At 30.7% G+C, this 18582-nt stretch overlaps 1 protein-coding gene across 1 annotated transcript in view; it reads left to right on the plus strand.

Moving 5' to 3' along the window:
* The window catches only part of LOC118075047 (uncharacterized), a 114134-nt gene that overhangs the window by 57219 nt on the left and 38333 nt on the right, over nucleotides 1-18582 (plus strand). The window contains exons 3-5 of the mRNA XM_035096646.1: nucleotides 8169-8320; nucleotides 11436-11512; nucleotides 11638-11703. Coding sequence (XP_034952537.1) covers nucleotides 8169-8320; nucleotides 11436-11512; nucleotides 11638-11703 — 295 coding nt within the window. The remainder of the gene's footprint in view (nucleotides 1-8168; nucleotides 8321-11435; nucleotides 11513-11637; nucleotides 11704-18582) is intronic.

An 18582-nucleotide genomic window follows, 5' to 3' on the forward strand; every position in this document is an offset into this window, starting at 1 on the left:
AAAAATACATTGGAACAAATAAAATACTATTAATATTTATATAAATTCCACAATTATTCAATATTTGATTAATTTATTTAATTATTAGTGAAATGACCTGTAAATTATCTGTTTCAATTCTAATTAAAGTTTTAATCTTACAAAATCATTCCACTTTAATGTTTAAAGAATAATTAGGTCATTATGCTTTCTTGCAAAGAATCAATTCAATTATTTAATAAATTTCCTATTTAAATATTTGATAATAAAACCCACAATAATAATAGTACTTCCACTTAGCAATGATTTAATCACAATATCTTCTATCTTGAGAGTTGTGTTGATATGTACAGTAAGAGAAATTAATTTACTTGTGGTTACTATCATATGTTATGCATTTATTTGAAGTCACGTTCTATTGCAGAGTTGATGTTTCCGTTTTCTGAGACAAGAAATTACTCTAAGTGCAATTATAACTGATATTATTATTCTAAAATCAATTAAAATGACCTAATAAAGTATCTCAGAAGTAAATATTTTTTTTTCATCACTGTTGTTATATTCACATTTAGAAACAAATTTGTACAATTTTTTTACTCTAGTTAAGAAGACAGTGTCATTCACCTCGCTATGAAATATAAATAAATCTCTTTAAAAATAACATAAATGTAGACTTCTTATCTATAATAAGCACACAGACTTTGAATAATATATAAAATTTTATAACTCTTAACATCGATCATTATTAAAAAAAAATACAACACCAAAATATTTGTAAAAATAATCTAACTAAAAATACCGTAAATTTAAAAATATTCATCAAGTTTTTCTTTGTTCTGATTGTAAGAAAATAAAAAACACATCAGACTTGAAAAAAATTTCTTATTTTTTATTAATTTCAGAGGCCTCTCAGTCACGTCGATTTATTTTTTTTCTAACTTCGAACTACACAGTTCTTGGCAATGTTGAAAATAACTTGACTAAAAGTGTTATATGATCCCTATAATTTCCGTAAATAATGCATTCAAAGCATCTAATTGATCTCCTTAGAGAGAAATTATTCTCGGTCACAACATAGATAACAAGTGATTAAACCGTCTCTGTTTGACTAATGCTCAATGATGGATCGACTTATCTCTCGTTTATTTTCTTGAAGCATTCAACTAGTTTAATAGCTCCATTATTCTTTTTGTCTACGTAGGGTGCCATGCTCCAGCTTCCTGACAAATACTCAATTTACGTATTCATAGTAATAAAAGGAAAGAAAGGAGTGAAGTGAATGAAGATGTTATCGTGCGTCAATAGAAAGATTGAACGGGCGGCTCGTTCCGGTTAGTAGTTCCCAGGTGTGTATTACGCTTCTATGTAATCCTGGTACTCAGGATGATTCCGGTCACGTAGCTCTTGAGAGTGTTGGATACGAGGGAATTCCTGGGTGTGAGCCTCGACGTGTTTTACGCTTCGAGAAATTCAAAACTTTTCTTGCGTCCTGAGACGCTGAATGACGAATGTGGCACTCCACTTTGTCGAAGCGAGAGCTGTTCCGCGTTCACAGCCAAAGGAAGAAGAGTATACGAGCTTCCGGTTACATGAGAAGAGCTTCTGTGTAGTTTACAAGACGCCCGGGCTTGAAAAATTACTCCACATGTTCTCCATTTTCTATGATACCCTTCAACGTACAGATTTCATGATCTGGACCAGAAAAATTTTGGCCCATTCGCGTCGACACGAGAAAATCTCTTTACGAATGCCTAAGGTATGATGCATAATGCATCGCACAAGCATCAGAAGGCGGATCTTCCTATGGCAAATCACCCTGGGTGTGTCTTTTACTACCCTGTTATCTAGTCGTTATATTTCCACGACAAGTCTACAGACAGCCCACCAAGTGTTTACGATCTCCTGTCATATGCTCAGCTGCTTTAAATTCCTCTTCTTACTCTGTTAAATCGGCTATTTGACATTTCTTATTCCTACATTTGCATGCTCATTTATTCGTTTTACTCATAAAAATAAACATTAAATAAATAATAAGAAAAAAAAATGGTGAATATCCAAGAAAGATTTTTCTTTTTACTTTTTATAGGAAATTTGATTGTTTATGAAAGTCTAAAGATTTATACGATGGAATTGATTATGAAGTAAAGATGAAAACTACCTATTTATCTATTCATTGTTTGAGTTAATACATCAGTGAATCATATGAAATTTATCGATTATTTTTGCTCGACATTGTATGAAACTAAATTATATCATTATGCTTATCGAAGATCAATATTTTGAATCTTAATAACTGCAATAGGAAGGATGCATTATTAATTTACCGCAATTATGAATGGTATTAGCTTGATAAATGATTCACACAAAATTTGAAATGAACGTTTATTCATCACATTAATTATAAAGCATTATTTTGATAAATTTATTCTTCTAAAAGTAGGATTTGTACTAACATTTTTAAGCTTAATATCTACTCTTCAAAAATCGTTGACTAAAAATTTTTCATTTCTCATTATTTTCTCATTATTAATAATCTCCCCTTTTTTATGAAATTTTCTGGCTTTCACAATATAATTGAGAAAAAATTCAAAAAAAAAACCCCTGAAAAGCATCTTACAAGTAAATCTCTCTCTAAAATGCATTTCAAAAAATATTTCATAATTATTTGTAATAGAGTTATGAGCTCTGGAAGAGAAAAATTCACTTCTCTTGGAGCTTCTAGATATCTTACAATAAAATTGTTTTACAGAAATATACTAAAAATCATTAGAAAGTTGAAAATTTTCTTTTTTTTTCTCATAACCTATCATTATATCGTTGGGCAACAAACTTTATCATTATAATTTTTTAACAAGAGCATGATTAAGTCACGATAATGTAGAGTAGATTAATGAGGTCATACCATAGATGTCACAACATCGATATAAAGTCATGAATTATTGTTATCATTATTTTTATTAATGATCATTAGTACTGATAATAGCATAAGAGGCTTTCCTAGAATTTGGTGAGAAAAACATTAAGAAAGCTTAAAAAATAATATTTTAAAGTTAATAAGCTGTAAAATATTTTTTCATTGTTGAAAAGAAAAGAAAGTAAATGCTGTGACTAAGTGCAAAAATGTGAGTCGTGTTTTTGAAATTTTAGACATAATTATGATTAATAAAGAAACATGAGAAACACTCTCATAATGTGACGAATGACAAGCAGCCTCAATCCACTATTTAAACATGAAACTTACTAAATAAATATCAGGTATATGAAGTCTTTGTAATTGAAAAAATCTTCTTCAATTTCACTGCAATTAATGGAGAATGATATGATGAAGTATACTCTTAATTGAAATTAGTGAAAACCACTGTGCATTAATGAATACACACTAATGTTTACGAATCTAGTTTAATTAAGTAGGGCTATTTGTAAGCCAGAAACTTGTTTAAAGAATTGAAAATGTAGTTCAACATCATGTTGGACTTTTAAGTGATATTCATAAACATGTTAAAAATCATGATATAAAGACACGTTTGAAATAATTAGAACCACAACAAGAACAAAATTCTGGTAATTTTTACTTTAAATAGTGACAACTTTCCAACCTTTACTAAAAATTACTTTAATTCAAATTCTATTTATGTCGACTCCACTCCATTTAACTTCACGTAAAGTTACTTAAATACGTATGTCAAGTAAATGTTTCTTTTCACTTTGGTGTAAAAACAAAGTTAGTACCAGTATTAATAGTGTAACTGTTGAATTAATTAATACCTCGTTTGCAGATACTCGTATTTCATGTTAGGTATTGATACAGGATCAAATATATGGGAATTGAAGATATGAATCACTCGTACAATGATATTGATAGTATATTTACCATTCATTCACTACTCAATGAGACTTCATAGACTTGGTGTTTCATTAGAGAGTTTACTTTATTATTATTACAGAATCGAAATTTATGTTGAATTTGTTAATTAACTAGATATATATTGAACTCTTGAATCACCTTTCACGAGCAGACAGTTAAAATTGGTTGATAGCTATTTTTCTTTTCAAAAAATAAGAATTTATTTTCAAATTCACATTTAAAATTAAAAAAATATTACAAGATTCTCATTAACTTCAGTACACTGAAGAATTTTCTGTGTGAAAATTACTTTTAAAAAGAATAAAAAATAATTTTAAATTGATTAAATCTCGTTCTACTTAACAGTAGTTTTTACCTCAAGTTGGATAATTTCTACCACAGTTGTCACTTGCTCTCAATTACCTGCGATTCAGAGTAATTTTTATCTAAAAATTTTATCTCTATATATATGAAATAATTTGGAAAATGTGTCTTGCTAGAATCTTTCATCTCATCTTGATGTTAGTTGAAGACTATTCTAGTTGTGAGACATAATTGAATTATAATATCATGTAAAGCATGTTCTATTCTTTAAAAATGATTCAATGCAAATTACTGCATACCAGTGTATATTCTCTGGTTTGTGGTTATAAAACCATCACTGTTTAACTTGGTGCTATTATTATCACTCCAAATAGTAAATATTCATTGATTTATTTTTAGAAAGTATGTGAGTTCTGAAAGCTCATCGACAACAATTTTTGTCTTGATAAAGCCCAATGATAGATTTAATATTCAAACATCACATCTGTATCTCCAACTGACATGCAAGTTGAAATTTAACTCATTTTATCCAATTGTTCATTTAGAACATGAGCGAGAAGTTCTTTTAGAAAATTTTCTGGCAGACTAAGTACCACTTTTTTAGCTTTTAGAGGCTTAAAAACAGGAAGCTTTTAGACCTAAATCAATACTTTGTTTTAATCACTGTATATGTAGTGAATAAATTGATAAAGAATAAAAATCTGAACTCATTTAATTATTGATCAATAATAAATCAATAATACTTATTAAAATTATTATTTACTTAAATATTTCTAGAAAATAATTGAATGATTTTAAAATAATCACATACTTAACTTTGATAGAAATATTTTAATCTAAAGCATTGAAATTGTTATCAATATAAATTGTCTCAGCAGTTTTGAATAATGAAATTTTCATAAGTATGATAATCTCCTGTGAATAATTAAGGAAGCTTTTACATTTATACAGTTATTTATTTATTGACACTGAATTATGATAAAATTTTAATAGTCTCTTGCTAGTTATCAAAATGTAACAGAAAAATTATTGAAAAAGAAAACATTCATCAAAGTTAATAAATCTACATTCAATCTTTCACTGCTAACCTACTTCCTCTAGTCATATCATATCTCTTAGACAGTTACTGAGATTGAAATCGCATGAATTCAAATGCATATTTATTAATAGCCAATAAATTTATCGAATAGTGATAAATAACTATTTAATCTTATGTTCAGATAACAAATATTTTAAATAGTGACGAAAATAAGTTATCTTAATATTCAAGATAATCAGTAATTTATTTATGCGAAACTCCATTGGAAAAAATGACCAGTGAATTAAGATGTATCTCGGATATAATCGTAATTCACTCGATAAGATTATTAAATATTTATAATCAATAGTAATTAAATGAAACAGTTATTTGTTGAAGTGAATGAATGAATATTAAATTCATTCATAAATGAAATTCGCAATGAATCATCTTTTCATAAATGAAATAACTTCACATAAACATGTGTTTTACAATATAGTATGTAATAATGTTATCAATCTTTTTAAGGAAAGGATTAAAAAAATTAATATGATTAATATTTTTACAATATGTGTAAAAAATTGTAAATAAAATATGATTGTTAATTATAGTGGAATCCTTTTGCCTTGGCAGATATATAAAATAGCTCTTCGTCATGATTATCTCATTTAATTTCGCTGACTATACCAAGTTTGTGTGAAAATAATTTTTAAAAACCCTTATAAGAGTTCTTACAAATTTATTCACTCTGCAAATATTCCCGTATTAAATCATTCATTTTAAATCTCCTTTACAGGACAAGCAACTCGAGAGAAAAAAGCATTTATGGACTTAAAGGAGCGTTGAAGAAGAAAAAATAAAATAAAATAAAATTTATTGGTAAAGGGAAAATGGAAAATGCAAATTTTTATTTCACATTTCGTAGAAGTTTTGAAGCAGAAGTAAAATTATCGTTATTGAACGATCACCAGGTGGTGTGAGCTCTCTCGCTTGTACCCAACGAATTCGTTTCGCTTGCCAGGAAAATATACTCGCTTTCTGTTGGTTGTTTGGTCGCGACAGACTGCGTTCAACGCCGGTGCTATTACAATTCTAACTCGTGCCTATACGTGTCCCACGAGTCACGCCGCCTGTTCACTTCCGCGCGACGTGATTTTCATTCGAAAATCATCCGAAAATTTACTAGAAATCGGCTTTGTTTTTTTTTCTCCCTTTTATTGCTGGTGTACATCCGGGTGTCAATTGAATATTCCTCGAATAATGTTGAAAACGAGGAAGCCTCGATTCATAACTATTGCGTTGCTCTCTTTCTGCTTACCATCCAGCTTTAAATTTTCAACATAAATACGCGGAAATGCATAATCTATTTGTTTTCAATTTGACGTCATGTTGAAGTCAAAAAGGGGAAATGGTATCCGCAAAGAATTGCTGCAAGTTCAAGTCGTGTTTACGCGGTGTTTTTTTGATTCAGTACTGGCGACGTTCGTCTTTGAAAGAAAAGAAAAATAAGAAAGAACGCGTCGACGAGGAAAGACTTGCGTGTTGTGCTGACGCCACCCCCGCCGTTGATTCCCCACTGGCGCCAGTGTCCCGATGCATCCGTACTAGATGCACCCCGCAGTCTCGTACGATCCGAGAGACCGAGTCCAGCTGTGTTTCTCTCCCTCCAGCAACACACTGTGCGCAATCCATTGTATCTCATTTGTGAAAATCTTTTTTTTTCTTGCTTCTTTGTTTGTTCTTTTATTCTAAACAAAAACGAAATTTTTCATTAAACTCATCTCTCAGTGTTGCTATTGTTAAGACTTGAGCTTCATTATACCAGGGTGACCCGTCTTGTGCATATTATTTTTTCAATCCTGTGCAATATTCATTCATTCTGAAATTACCAGATACACATTTTATAGGTAACAAAATCATTTTATATTCCATCATTCCTCTTATCATTATTCCCACCCATTATTGAATTTAATTACCATATTTTAATCGGTCATTTAATCTTTAATTATTGACATAAAATCAATAAAATTCATTTCTGTACCATTGATTAAATTGTTTTCCTAGAGCAATGATTGGAAAGGTTAATTTCTGGAAATTATCTGTAAAATAATTCCGATCATTTCATTAACGCTCAATATATTTGTCACGACTTATAAATCTAATAAACAATTGATGACTAAGACATTGTCGATATCAATTTCAATCAAATACACGACAAATTTAGTAGTGGTAATGTCTCTGTAGGACATTGAACATTGTATAATTCCCACTTGGACACGTTTTGAACTGGGTCGTCTTCGGAGATATATAATTAATCGAGTGGACCAGTCTAGTGCTCTTCAGTGTTATTCCTCGATCAATTGTGATCGTCTACAAAACATCTTAAATAATGCATTAACATTACGATCTAATCAGCTAAATATTTAACATTAAATTAACTTGTATCATTTGTCTTTGAATATTTCAGATTTTTTCCTACAAGTTAATGACCCTGCTGTCATTTATTTATTGTTTATGGCTTTTGTTTGCACTTCCTTTTCCTGAAATTATGCTTAAACAAACTGTCACTCTGACAACAAGTGCGTGTGAATAATTACTACATATTAAAGGGTTTATTGTATGAAGATCAACATGCTGAAATTCTGTTCACCAAGTCAACGAAGACGTAGTATTATGGTGAGAACTCCAAACACGAATTTATTGGTCACTATTATTCACATGAAGGCACGGTTTGTGCAATCAACTAGAAAATATTGACAATAATCGTAAAGTTTTATAGCTGTTTTAAAGGATTTTAATAATAATAAAGACTCCTATTATGGCTTAAATTTACTCTGAAATCTTATCAAATATTTCTTAGTACTTCAGTCTCCAATACTCATAAAAATTATCGTCATTTCTGTTTTCATTATTTTCACATTTTTGTTTAAAACTATACCTCTATTAATTATATTTATTATCCATAAAGTTGAACTTTTTATTAAAAGCCTTCTGTTGTTTCAGGTAAATCCCGGTTCAAAAGCTGCTCAACAAGGAGTTCGAGAAGGCGACCTTATTAGTAGTATTAACGGACGAAATACTTCAGATTTAACTAATGTAGAAGCTCACACACTTTTACGAAACGCCGGGGATCAGCTTAAACTAGGACTCAATCAGTAAGTTTATATATGTTTGCTTCTGACTTTAAAGTCATTCAAGTATAAATGATAAAAATACATCCGACTATTGATTATGTCGCTTGCTAGTATTTATTGGAGTATGAACTAAAAGTGTCCAACTATGATAAATAATAAAATTCATATATGTACTTGGTAATTAATTATTCCGATAATATCGTGTTATGCACTGAGCCATATTGACAGCAACATTAGCAAGATTAGTTTCCAACATAAACTTAGTCTTCTATTGTGTGATTTGATAATTCGAGATGAAAGTTGGATAAAATCATGAAATAATAAACTAGTAGAGAGATTTATTAAGTCATTCGTGCATTTTTTATTTCATACATGAAAGAGTTTTATGATAATCGTGATTATTTAAAAAAAAAAAATAAGTTGACACGTTTTTTAAGTTTTCATGATCTTATTCTCTTTCTAGTGATTCATTAATGTATCAATTATACATCAAAGTATTTTTGGACTAAAATTTAAATTTCATTTTGCTGGTAAGGAATATGATGTTATAGAACTCTGTTACTATTATTAAACCATACAGAAAGCATAACTGATCTTATTAACGTAACCAACATGATAATCATATTTTATTTGGACAAAAAAGCTGACGAAAAAGCTTGAAGAAAGTCTAGTTGACGAAAGCTTACCATTACGGAATTATATTCATAATTTATTATCCGAACTTTAATTGGAATTTTATGTGGTAGGAAAATTCCTTGAATTATACATAGGTAAATAATCTAGGTTGAATCAAAGATCTGAAAAAATTCTCATTGGTCGATTGGTAAAAGTATGCTCTTACAGGTTTGATGAAAGAAACTTTATCTCGATTAGTTTCCTTTTAATTACTCACTTACTTTCAAATCTTTTTTTTTTATTCGGAAAAATTATAGATAGAGTTATTGACATTATCAATGCAAAGTGATTAAATTTTTGTGATTCATTTTTTTGAATTGTTGATTTTGGAAGTTGAATTATAGAATTAAAGTAACTTTTTAAAAGTGAAAATTAACTTATCTTTTATCAATTACCATCATGATCAAAAGCTTTGGAATATATCCAGAGTTAATAACTGAAAAGAGATTGATTTAAATGATTCAATATTCAGTGAGTGCAATTTTCTTTTTGATGACCTTAGAAACGATAGTTCTTCCAATCATCTATCATTATCTACTAATGGATCATTATTCCTACAAAATAAAATTTCATGACACATTGTAATAAAATTAAATTAAGTGGAAAACTGAAGATGAACAAAAATTAAGAATCACTTAAATATGATTTTTTTAAATACATTTTTAAATATGTAGTATTAGTAGGGGAAGACGAAGCAAGACGGATCTATGGTGCAAGATTGCTTTTTTGATTTTTGGTAACTCAGTGAGGCAAAACGAATCCTCCAAAGCTAATAATACGAAAATTAACATTGATTTGAAAATATGCTTATCGTTCAAATTGCATTATTATATGTATAAGTCATTTTAAAATTCAAAAAGCCGTCTTGGCTCATGGATTCGTCTTACCCCCCATTCCCTTAATACCTGAATAAATGAACAACTAGGAAATTAAGTGTATCATATGTGTCGCAATAATATGCATTAAAAGGTAAATACACTAATTTTTTTGTTAAACTAATATTATAAAATTTACTTAAGTGGACTCTAAAGAGATCGATAATTTTATCTCACTCAAAAAGATATCTCATTTACTCATATCCAGTTCAAACGGAACTTTTTTAATCATAGAAGTTCGGGTTGTTAAACATATTATACACATACTGATTTCCTGTCGTGTTTAATTAGCTTTTAGTGTCATTTATCGCTAAAATACTATTTAATAATTTGTTGAATACATTTCAAGTCATTTTTGAACAAAAAAATAGACACAAGCAATTATATAGATTAGTCAAACATTAAAACTGTTAGATGTTCAAAGAAGAAAAGTAATTAGACCGTTTGCAAATAAACACATTGCAACATGTACTAAATGATTATAATTAGCTTTAGTTGTGAAGTAATTTGTTAACTTGCTTTTTAAAAATTATTGTTTTTTTATTTATTCAGCTAATTTCAGTAATAGTTAATCAAATCAATATCAAGCGATAATTACAAAAATTCAGACTAAAATAACATTATTTCAAGATATTTTTTATCATCCTGATATTCTTTTTTTCATAAAAATAGAAATAAATGCATATTCAAGTATCATACAAAAAAATTTCCGATGTCAAACTCTCCAATCAAAATATTTTTTAATTACTGCAAATATACTGCATTAATTGATGAGAAATCGATACAACAAGAGAAAGAATTCCTAAGGATTCTTTTTATCTGATAGTTATATTCTATTCATAAAATCGGTTGATAGAAAAAAAAGTAAATTAATCTCCGTAATATGAGAAGCTATATTTTAAATTAAATCAACCTTACATAACCAACACAATACCATGAAATATAATAACTAAGTATTATTTTTTAAACATTTATAAATATAAATTCTTCTGATCTGTACGATCCAAGTACTCCATTTAAAACTCATTTCTCTTGTCAATACTAATTATTGATTATTTATGTAATGATGAGAAAACTCAATAACAGAAGAAGTTTGAGAAAAGCTTGAAAATAGATATAACCCAATTTTCAAATAAAATATGCCAGTAAAAATCCTGATAGTGTGAGGAACAAATACTCAGAGGATTCAGCATTCGTGGCTGATTGGGACAGGAAGTTCTGCCAGTGGGGGATGCGGGGTCACTTGGGGACATCATGTGATGAAGGAGCGCCATAGTGCCATTTGTATTTATATTTTCCGCTAACCTGGATCAATTGTTCAGTTTCATATAAATATACAGACATATATATATGGCATATGTAAAAACGGTGTACAGTTGTATGTGTATAAAGAAAGAGAAAAAAAAACGTGTGTACCGACTCGGAACGTTTCGCTACTGAATGTATTGGGTCTAGTCTCTAGGAATCCGTGACAAATGGCTTCTCGTTAATGTACCGTATACTCTTCCGAAATTATCATTTTTCTGTGCATATGAAAAACTTTTATGCAGTGAATTAATTTTTTTTTCCCTTTGTTCCTTTTACAGAGAATCTGTTGGATCTCCCAAACGACGAATATACAAAAGCAGCCTTCAGGAAAATACTTCTATCGAAACGCTACAAAGTGAGTAGATGCAAACTAAAAACTTGAATTGCTATCAATTTTAAATGTAAACAAAAAAAAAATTTGTAAGTAATATCCAATATATTGTTTTATTTATTACTTGATTGTATTTTTTTTTTATCCAGAGACAACGAAAACGACAACCACGGCAACGAGAATAATATCGTCCGAAACAAAGAGGAACGGAACTGGTAAGTGGTTAGTAGAAAATTCAGAGCGACATCCTGAAAAATTGTCGGGTAAATCGATGTGTGTGTACATACATTCATTCGTATATCTGTATACATACTTACCAACTTTCATCCAACTTGAGAGCCCACGAAAAATTACTCTATCCCATTATCTCCTTCTTTACTGAAACAACCCTCAATTCGTCAGAAGTCTAGTTTAACGAGGTGGTTGCATCGTTAGCGTCAAGAAGCTCTCACGTGGAAGATTATGAAATTACTTGCCAAAGATGTCCGCGATCTCTTGACCATCCTCTTCAAAATCTACTTTGTACCAAAAACCATATTGCTCGAGAAGTCCTACACAACTTTCCGAAGGGGAGTTTACGTGAGCCAATAACCTTTTTCTCGCCTATCTCAACACGAAACATTATTGTTCCTTGTTAAAGGGGATTTCTGTCGCCACAGGCTAATTAATTTTTCCAAGGATTACTATTAAATTTTATGCAGACAAAACATGCTGGGGTAATGGACCCATGGTTATTGAGGGGCTCTTGGTAATTAACATTGCATTTTTCCTTGCTTCTGTATTCCATATTTTTTTTTTATTCCATATTTTAATATTTTCCTCTTAATTTCATAATTTATCAAAATTTTTTAATGGAAGGCATTTTAACATAATTTACTGGTGAGCCGATAAAGTTTTGTCAAGAAGATTGAATTTATTTTATTAAATCATTGATTCCTCCATTTTTTCTTAGGATGAGAGATTAATTAATTCAATCAAATATGTATCAATATCATACTATTATATTCATTAAATTATACGTTTGAGAATTTAAAGTTAATTATATGCTGAATATTGATAGCAAATTTTGAATCATATTCATTCATACTTAGTTTTTATACTAATAAATAAATTAATTAATGTATCATTGAAATTTGAAATAGCTTATATTATTGCAAATTTCATAAAACAATTTTGGAATTTTAATTAAATCAATTAAAATTATAATATCTGCACTTTATAGAAATAGCAAATTTAATTTCAACTTCATTTTCATTTAAATTTGTCTTTAATTAATACAAAATTAATCGCAGCATTTTCTCGAAGTGAATATTGTGGTATTAAAAAATTTTTTCATTAACAATATGAATGAAAAATTTTGAAGAGGATACTTATAGTCTTCTAATGATACCAGAGTAATTGCTGCACGATCATTTGTTCAGAAGTTATGAGAGTTTAAACTCAAAAATGAATTTTGCTGCTTGCACAACTGATAACTTTGCTAAAGAAACTATTCTGAAAGATGGAAAAAAGTCATAAGATTTAAACTATTCTTTTTTATCTTTCCAGACATTGTCGAAACTTAAAATAGATTCCAGAGACTTTCATACTTTTTTTTTCTGTCAAACAGTGTCTATTAACAAAAGAGAAATATATTAAATCAATTATATTAACACATAGAAGGAAATAAAAGCTTGAGAACATCTTTTGATTCACTGTAATCCAATAATTTTTCATTAAGATACAACGATTTGAAACCAAACGTAATTACTGTAATATTTCCTTGATGTATCAGATGTACCCCAGTCATTCTGACGTCGAAAAATCGATAAAACAACCAAAACAGCACGAAACAATACATTTTGTTGCTAATGTTGTATCATTGTTACGGGTCGATAGCCGCAGTAATAAGTATATTATTCAAGAGGGAGAGAATATATGCGAATGATATGACTAGAAGGTAAACATCATATAACTCAGTGAAGCGATATACCGATGCAGGTTTGAGATACAGGTACACGCCTATTTCAATTCTTTTCCAAGACATATACATGAACTAAAGAGTTTGACGAGGGCCGCACCTTTACCACTTAATGTCCTGGGTAGTCTTGAAGTAGAGAGCATTGCTCTTCATGCTTTTCGGGGTCTTTCAGTCGTCTTTGCGAAGCAGTTGAGTATTGTACTCAAGAAGTCTTGTTGTCACGTGTCTAATTAGAATTAATTGGAGTTAATAATCTAGAGTGTAGGAATAGCAAACAGTCCAAAAAATGATGACATATGATGGGAGAGGTAGATCCAGTATTGGAGGTCAATTGGATCTTGTGTTCAGTGATGTGGAACTTGATTAATAGCCAATAAAATACATTGCGTGATTGATATAAAAAGACATTTGATTCTATTGAAGATGTTACTTTCATTATGAAATGATTTTATGTGAATTTGATTGAGTTTGAAATGTGTTGCAGATGTTAGACTGACTGGATATATATCTCAAGAATAAAATTTATGAACAATTTATTGATTGAATAATTGAATTATCGCGTTAACTAAGAGATAGTAAAAGTATTTTACGACAGTTTTGATAAAGTTTTGAATAATGAAATTCCTAAGTTGCTCACAGTGTCTCACTGGCATTGAAGAGACACGATCCTCCGTCATGTCGAATCCTCCTTGCGATCCTCTCTTGATCACAAAGCGACCAACTGCTAGGATGGCGGCTGGGAATTCCCATCGGAGGACATCTATCCCCATGGAATGCCATAGTACAGAGAGACGGGTTGTTCAGCTTCCAAAGATGCTGAGGACAGCACTAAATGCAGCATCCCTGCGACGACGTAGAAAGCCTAAAATAAGTAGCAAACTTGAGACTTGGAAAAAAATCAAAAAGCGAAATCTTTTGAAGAGGAAAGCGTTAAATATTTCAGACGCAGCATCTTCATGTGATGATAAAATTTTTAAAACTAAGAGTCTCAAGAGTGGCATAAAATGTACCTTTGAAGATTCCGTGGATGAGCATAATAAAGCAGGCATCTTTGAAGATTGTTTCAGTCTTGAGTGCAAATATTATGAACATCTCGAGGCACTAAGGTTTTTCACGAGTCCACGACAATCGTTTACCAACTCCTGGTATTCTTGCAACAAACTGAATAGCTTGGACTTTCGACGGATGAACACCATCGCCATACCAGACGAATCGAGTTGGAATATCGGCAAATTCCACAAGAAGAAGTTTGACGTAACGGAGCGTGAGATGCACGCCAAGTATTTTCTCGATAGTGTTAATCGAGTTATACAAGAAAATCGTAAAATTGAAGAAGCAATGATGAGTATTTTTCAACATGAGCCAATTGTTAAAGGGATCACCAAGTCGTGTTTAAATCGTGAACATTTTCTACCTCATAGCCACAGAAAAGAAGTGAAAAGTGTTCGTTTTCAATTAGATGACGATGATGATGATGATTACTCTTCTGGTAAAAAAAATATACAACATATTTATGATTTACATTCGTCATCGCTGGAAAAAAATTCAGATCATAAATCACATAAAGTAGAGCAGAATAATTTTCAACTTTTCGCTCCCGGTGATGGTAATACCTTCGAGGGAATAAAAGAATATCGAGAAAATAATGAAGCTATTGGAGATCCAGTTAATTGCAAAGTCAACTATCAGACTACTGTTAAGAATCGTGCAACCTTAAATATCAAATTGGAAGCCAACAATTTTCCAATATCTGGTCAGACATTGACCAATCCCAATGAACATTTCACTCATCCATTAAATCGATCAGATGTCATAGACAAAAATGGTAGGTTGAGTAATATCTCACTATTGGAAATTGGCTGAGTAAGAAAAACAGAAATAATATTGCCAACTCATGTTCAATATCTATGACATTTCTCAATTATATCTGGTATTATTGAAGCGTGGATATAATCACATATTCCTATAAGTCATGCATAATTACCATTGGTAATATCTAAAATAAATCGATTTTGGTGTATCAATAGTTAATCGATACACGATGTGAAACTGGGATCCTCTTAAACAGTAGGCAATGTGATGTGTCCGCCCAAACATGGGTGCGTCGTCGTCATGGCCTAAAGGAGCCGAGCCCATGTAGAATATCCGTCCCTCGTCCTTCATCCTCTAGAATTCACGTGATTTGCCCTTCCCTCTTGTTTTCTCGTCCCTTTAATTGATCGATTTATGTGCTTCCACTGGATTACGCCATAGCTACATCCACACGCACTACTTCGCTTCCGGTTTTCTGCCTGACAACCTCGTAAAGAGAGAATTCGTCAAGTTTTTTTGTCATTTATTTTATTTGTTCACTCGATAATTGTGTTACCTTTATGGTCTTTTTTTTTTGTTTCCAAATGAACTCTCTGACTAATAAAAACGTTTCAATTACTTGAGCTCATGATTTTATTAACGCTGCTACTGCTGTCGTTTAATTAGAAAATATATAAAAATACTTGAATTCTTTTTTCTCAACCTTTACTTTAATGATTGATTCATCTATTGATCAGAATTCCAACGGAAAGAGTATCAATTACCAAGCATCTCTTATTCTTGGAGTTCTGGATAACGTTTAAGTGAAGATGCAGCCGCAGAGGAAATTATCCAGCCCTTACCTCAGTCTCGAGAGGCGAAACCTAATTAAATAGTCTCAGCACCAGTCTTCTACTGTGCTAAGAGAGAATGAGAGAGAAAGACAAGATGAGGCCAATGGCAACGTCCGCTACTTCTAATGAAGACCATCCACTCGTAATTCAATCAAAAGTTGAAACTTGCTAGCAGAATCCCTCAACCATGAGATAGACACTCCGGAACTGTGTCAATATAATCTGTCAAATGTTTAAACTCTATTCTCTCGTAGCTACAAAAATAAAAAAAACACTCACGTAACAGAGACGATAATCGGCGTTGATAGGTAGGTTTTATGGATTGTATCAACAATTGGAAATCCTACAGATTTAGAGGTTGCCAATTTTAAAAGTATTTCTTGTTTTATTCTGTCGTGTTTTGTTTAGGGTGAAGTAGGTTAATTTATAGTAGTTTGAATGTTGTTGTTTATTGATCAAAAGTAATCCTGATGGAATAAAATTGTTAACAGCATCACATTAATATGAAAAATTGGTTGAATCATTTTATTTTTTAAAATGAGTAGACAAAGCACCAGGCAAAATGAAAGGTTCTCGAATAAGATGATGTATGAATAAAATTATTGGAAAATTAATAGCGTCATTTTTTACTTTCGTACATGAATTATACACTCTTTCTTTTTACAAATAACTCATTACATACAAAACTCTATGTGAATTTAGTTTTAACAATATATTCAAGAACTTTCTGAAATAAAATTGACAAAATTTTTATATTAATAATAATTTAAACTGTAATTAAATTCTGTATCCATTCATTTCTCATGAAAACTTGATATTTTTATTATTATTATTATTATTATAAATAATAAACATCATTTCAAAAGAATTAACAGTACAATGACATTTTAATATACTTTTGAAATATTTCTTGAATACTTCATCTTGCTTGGAATTTTTTTATTAACATTTTTGTTGTTACATTTGAATCACAACTTTCAAGATTTCATTTAAAATTGTAACTCAATTTATTTATTGTCTTCAAATTCAATGATAAAAAATTTGAATTTTTGAGGTGTGTCTATTTGATGGTAATTTATCATACTAAGAAGCTAAGAGGCATAAAAAAGTTTAAAATGAGAATATGAATAAAATCAACAGATTAAAATAATTGAAAGTCACCTTGTTCATTATTTCCGCTGGATAAACCATCTTTGCGTCAAGCGATGTTGCTTTTTCAGTAATTGGCGTGTCACTAGGTAATGCAATAAAAGTGTTGGAATATGTCGATGGGCGAATTTTTTACGGAAGTAAGTGCGTATAAAGCATGGAGTTCTCTAAATGAGGGGAAAAAGTCATGAAATATGGGCGAATAGAATGGTGCAAAAGCAGGGAAGAGAATCAAAGGGGAGAGTACACATCAAGTGTAGACTGAGTGAGCTTACATTGTGCTACTGTGCTGTGCTATACGGACGGAAGTTCGTCTCGGAAGTGGCACTATACATGCTCATGCAAGTACTAAACATTGAGAGTGGGACGCGCAAACGTATACATAAGAGTCATGCTAACGTCTATCCCCATTTTCCATCAGAGTCTGCAAACGTTTGTTGGAAGGCGCGTTCAATGTTTATGTGTGCACAACTGTGCCCTCATGTTAATTCTCAACGCGGGTGTGTTCGTTACTCTCATCAGTATACAACAGCGAGAGTCACTTTTGTAACTTTGTGTTGTTTAAGAGAGGAAGGGGAATGATCCATACGATCCACCGCGTGGACATCATCACATTCTGAGTGTACTTACGACCCGAGCTACTAGTCAAGACGAGTTCCCGGGTTGCATTCTGTCATTTCGCTTTTTCCATAAATCTCTACTTCGCAAGTGATTATTTTTTATCTTCGTATTCTAAGAGACCATGGAATTAGAATTTTATCTCTAACATCGTATTCTTATCACCTTTTTTAAAAATTCTACGCAGGTCAGAATTAATTAATTATTGCCCTCAGTCCAAACAATTTTTATTAATTTTTTTTCGTTGTTTGAAATAATTATTTTTCTCTATACAGTTTGATAGGTCAATTATTTTTCAACAAGTTATTAAATTAGAGAAGAAACAATGTTGAAATTAAATGCTATTTATTTTTAATTGTCATTGCTAATTAAATCTTTAATTCTTATGATTTCCATTAGCGTGATTTTATTTGTTTGAAAGATAAATAGCTTTTAAAACAGCAGTTTAATGTAATTAAATCGAGTAATGATGCTTTTTAAGTGCATTTAAAAAGCTTTGTACTCATTAGGTACGTCAACACAATAGTAAATCCGTTATCGAGTCGAAGAGACAGACATCCGTGACTAAGAACACGGGTTATTTCCATAGAATTATTTTCCAACACTTGCAACAAATCTTTCTCTCACTCCCATAGTTTCACTTGCTATCTCTTCTATCTTCCACAGTACTTGCTCATACCCTTTTGTGCATCTCGACGTCTGCCTCTCATTCACTCCACGCT

The sequence above is a fragment of the Chelonus insularis genome, unplaced genomic scaffold (assembly GCF_013357705.1).
Source record: "Chelonus insularis isolate UGA/USDA-ARS -01 unplaced genomic scaffold, ASM1335770v1 contig_144_pilon, whole genome shotgun sequence".
In the NCBI taxonomy this organism is placed as follows: Eukaryota; Metazoa; Arthropoda; class Insecta; order Hymenoptera; family Braconidae; genus Chelonus; species Chelonus insularis.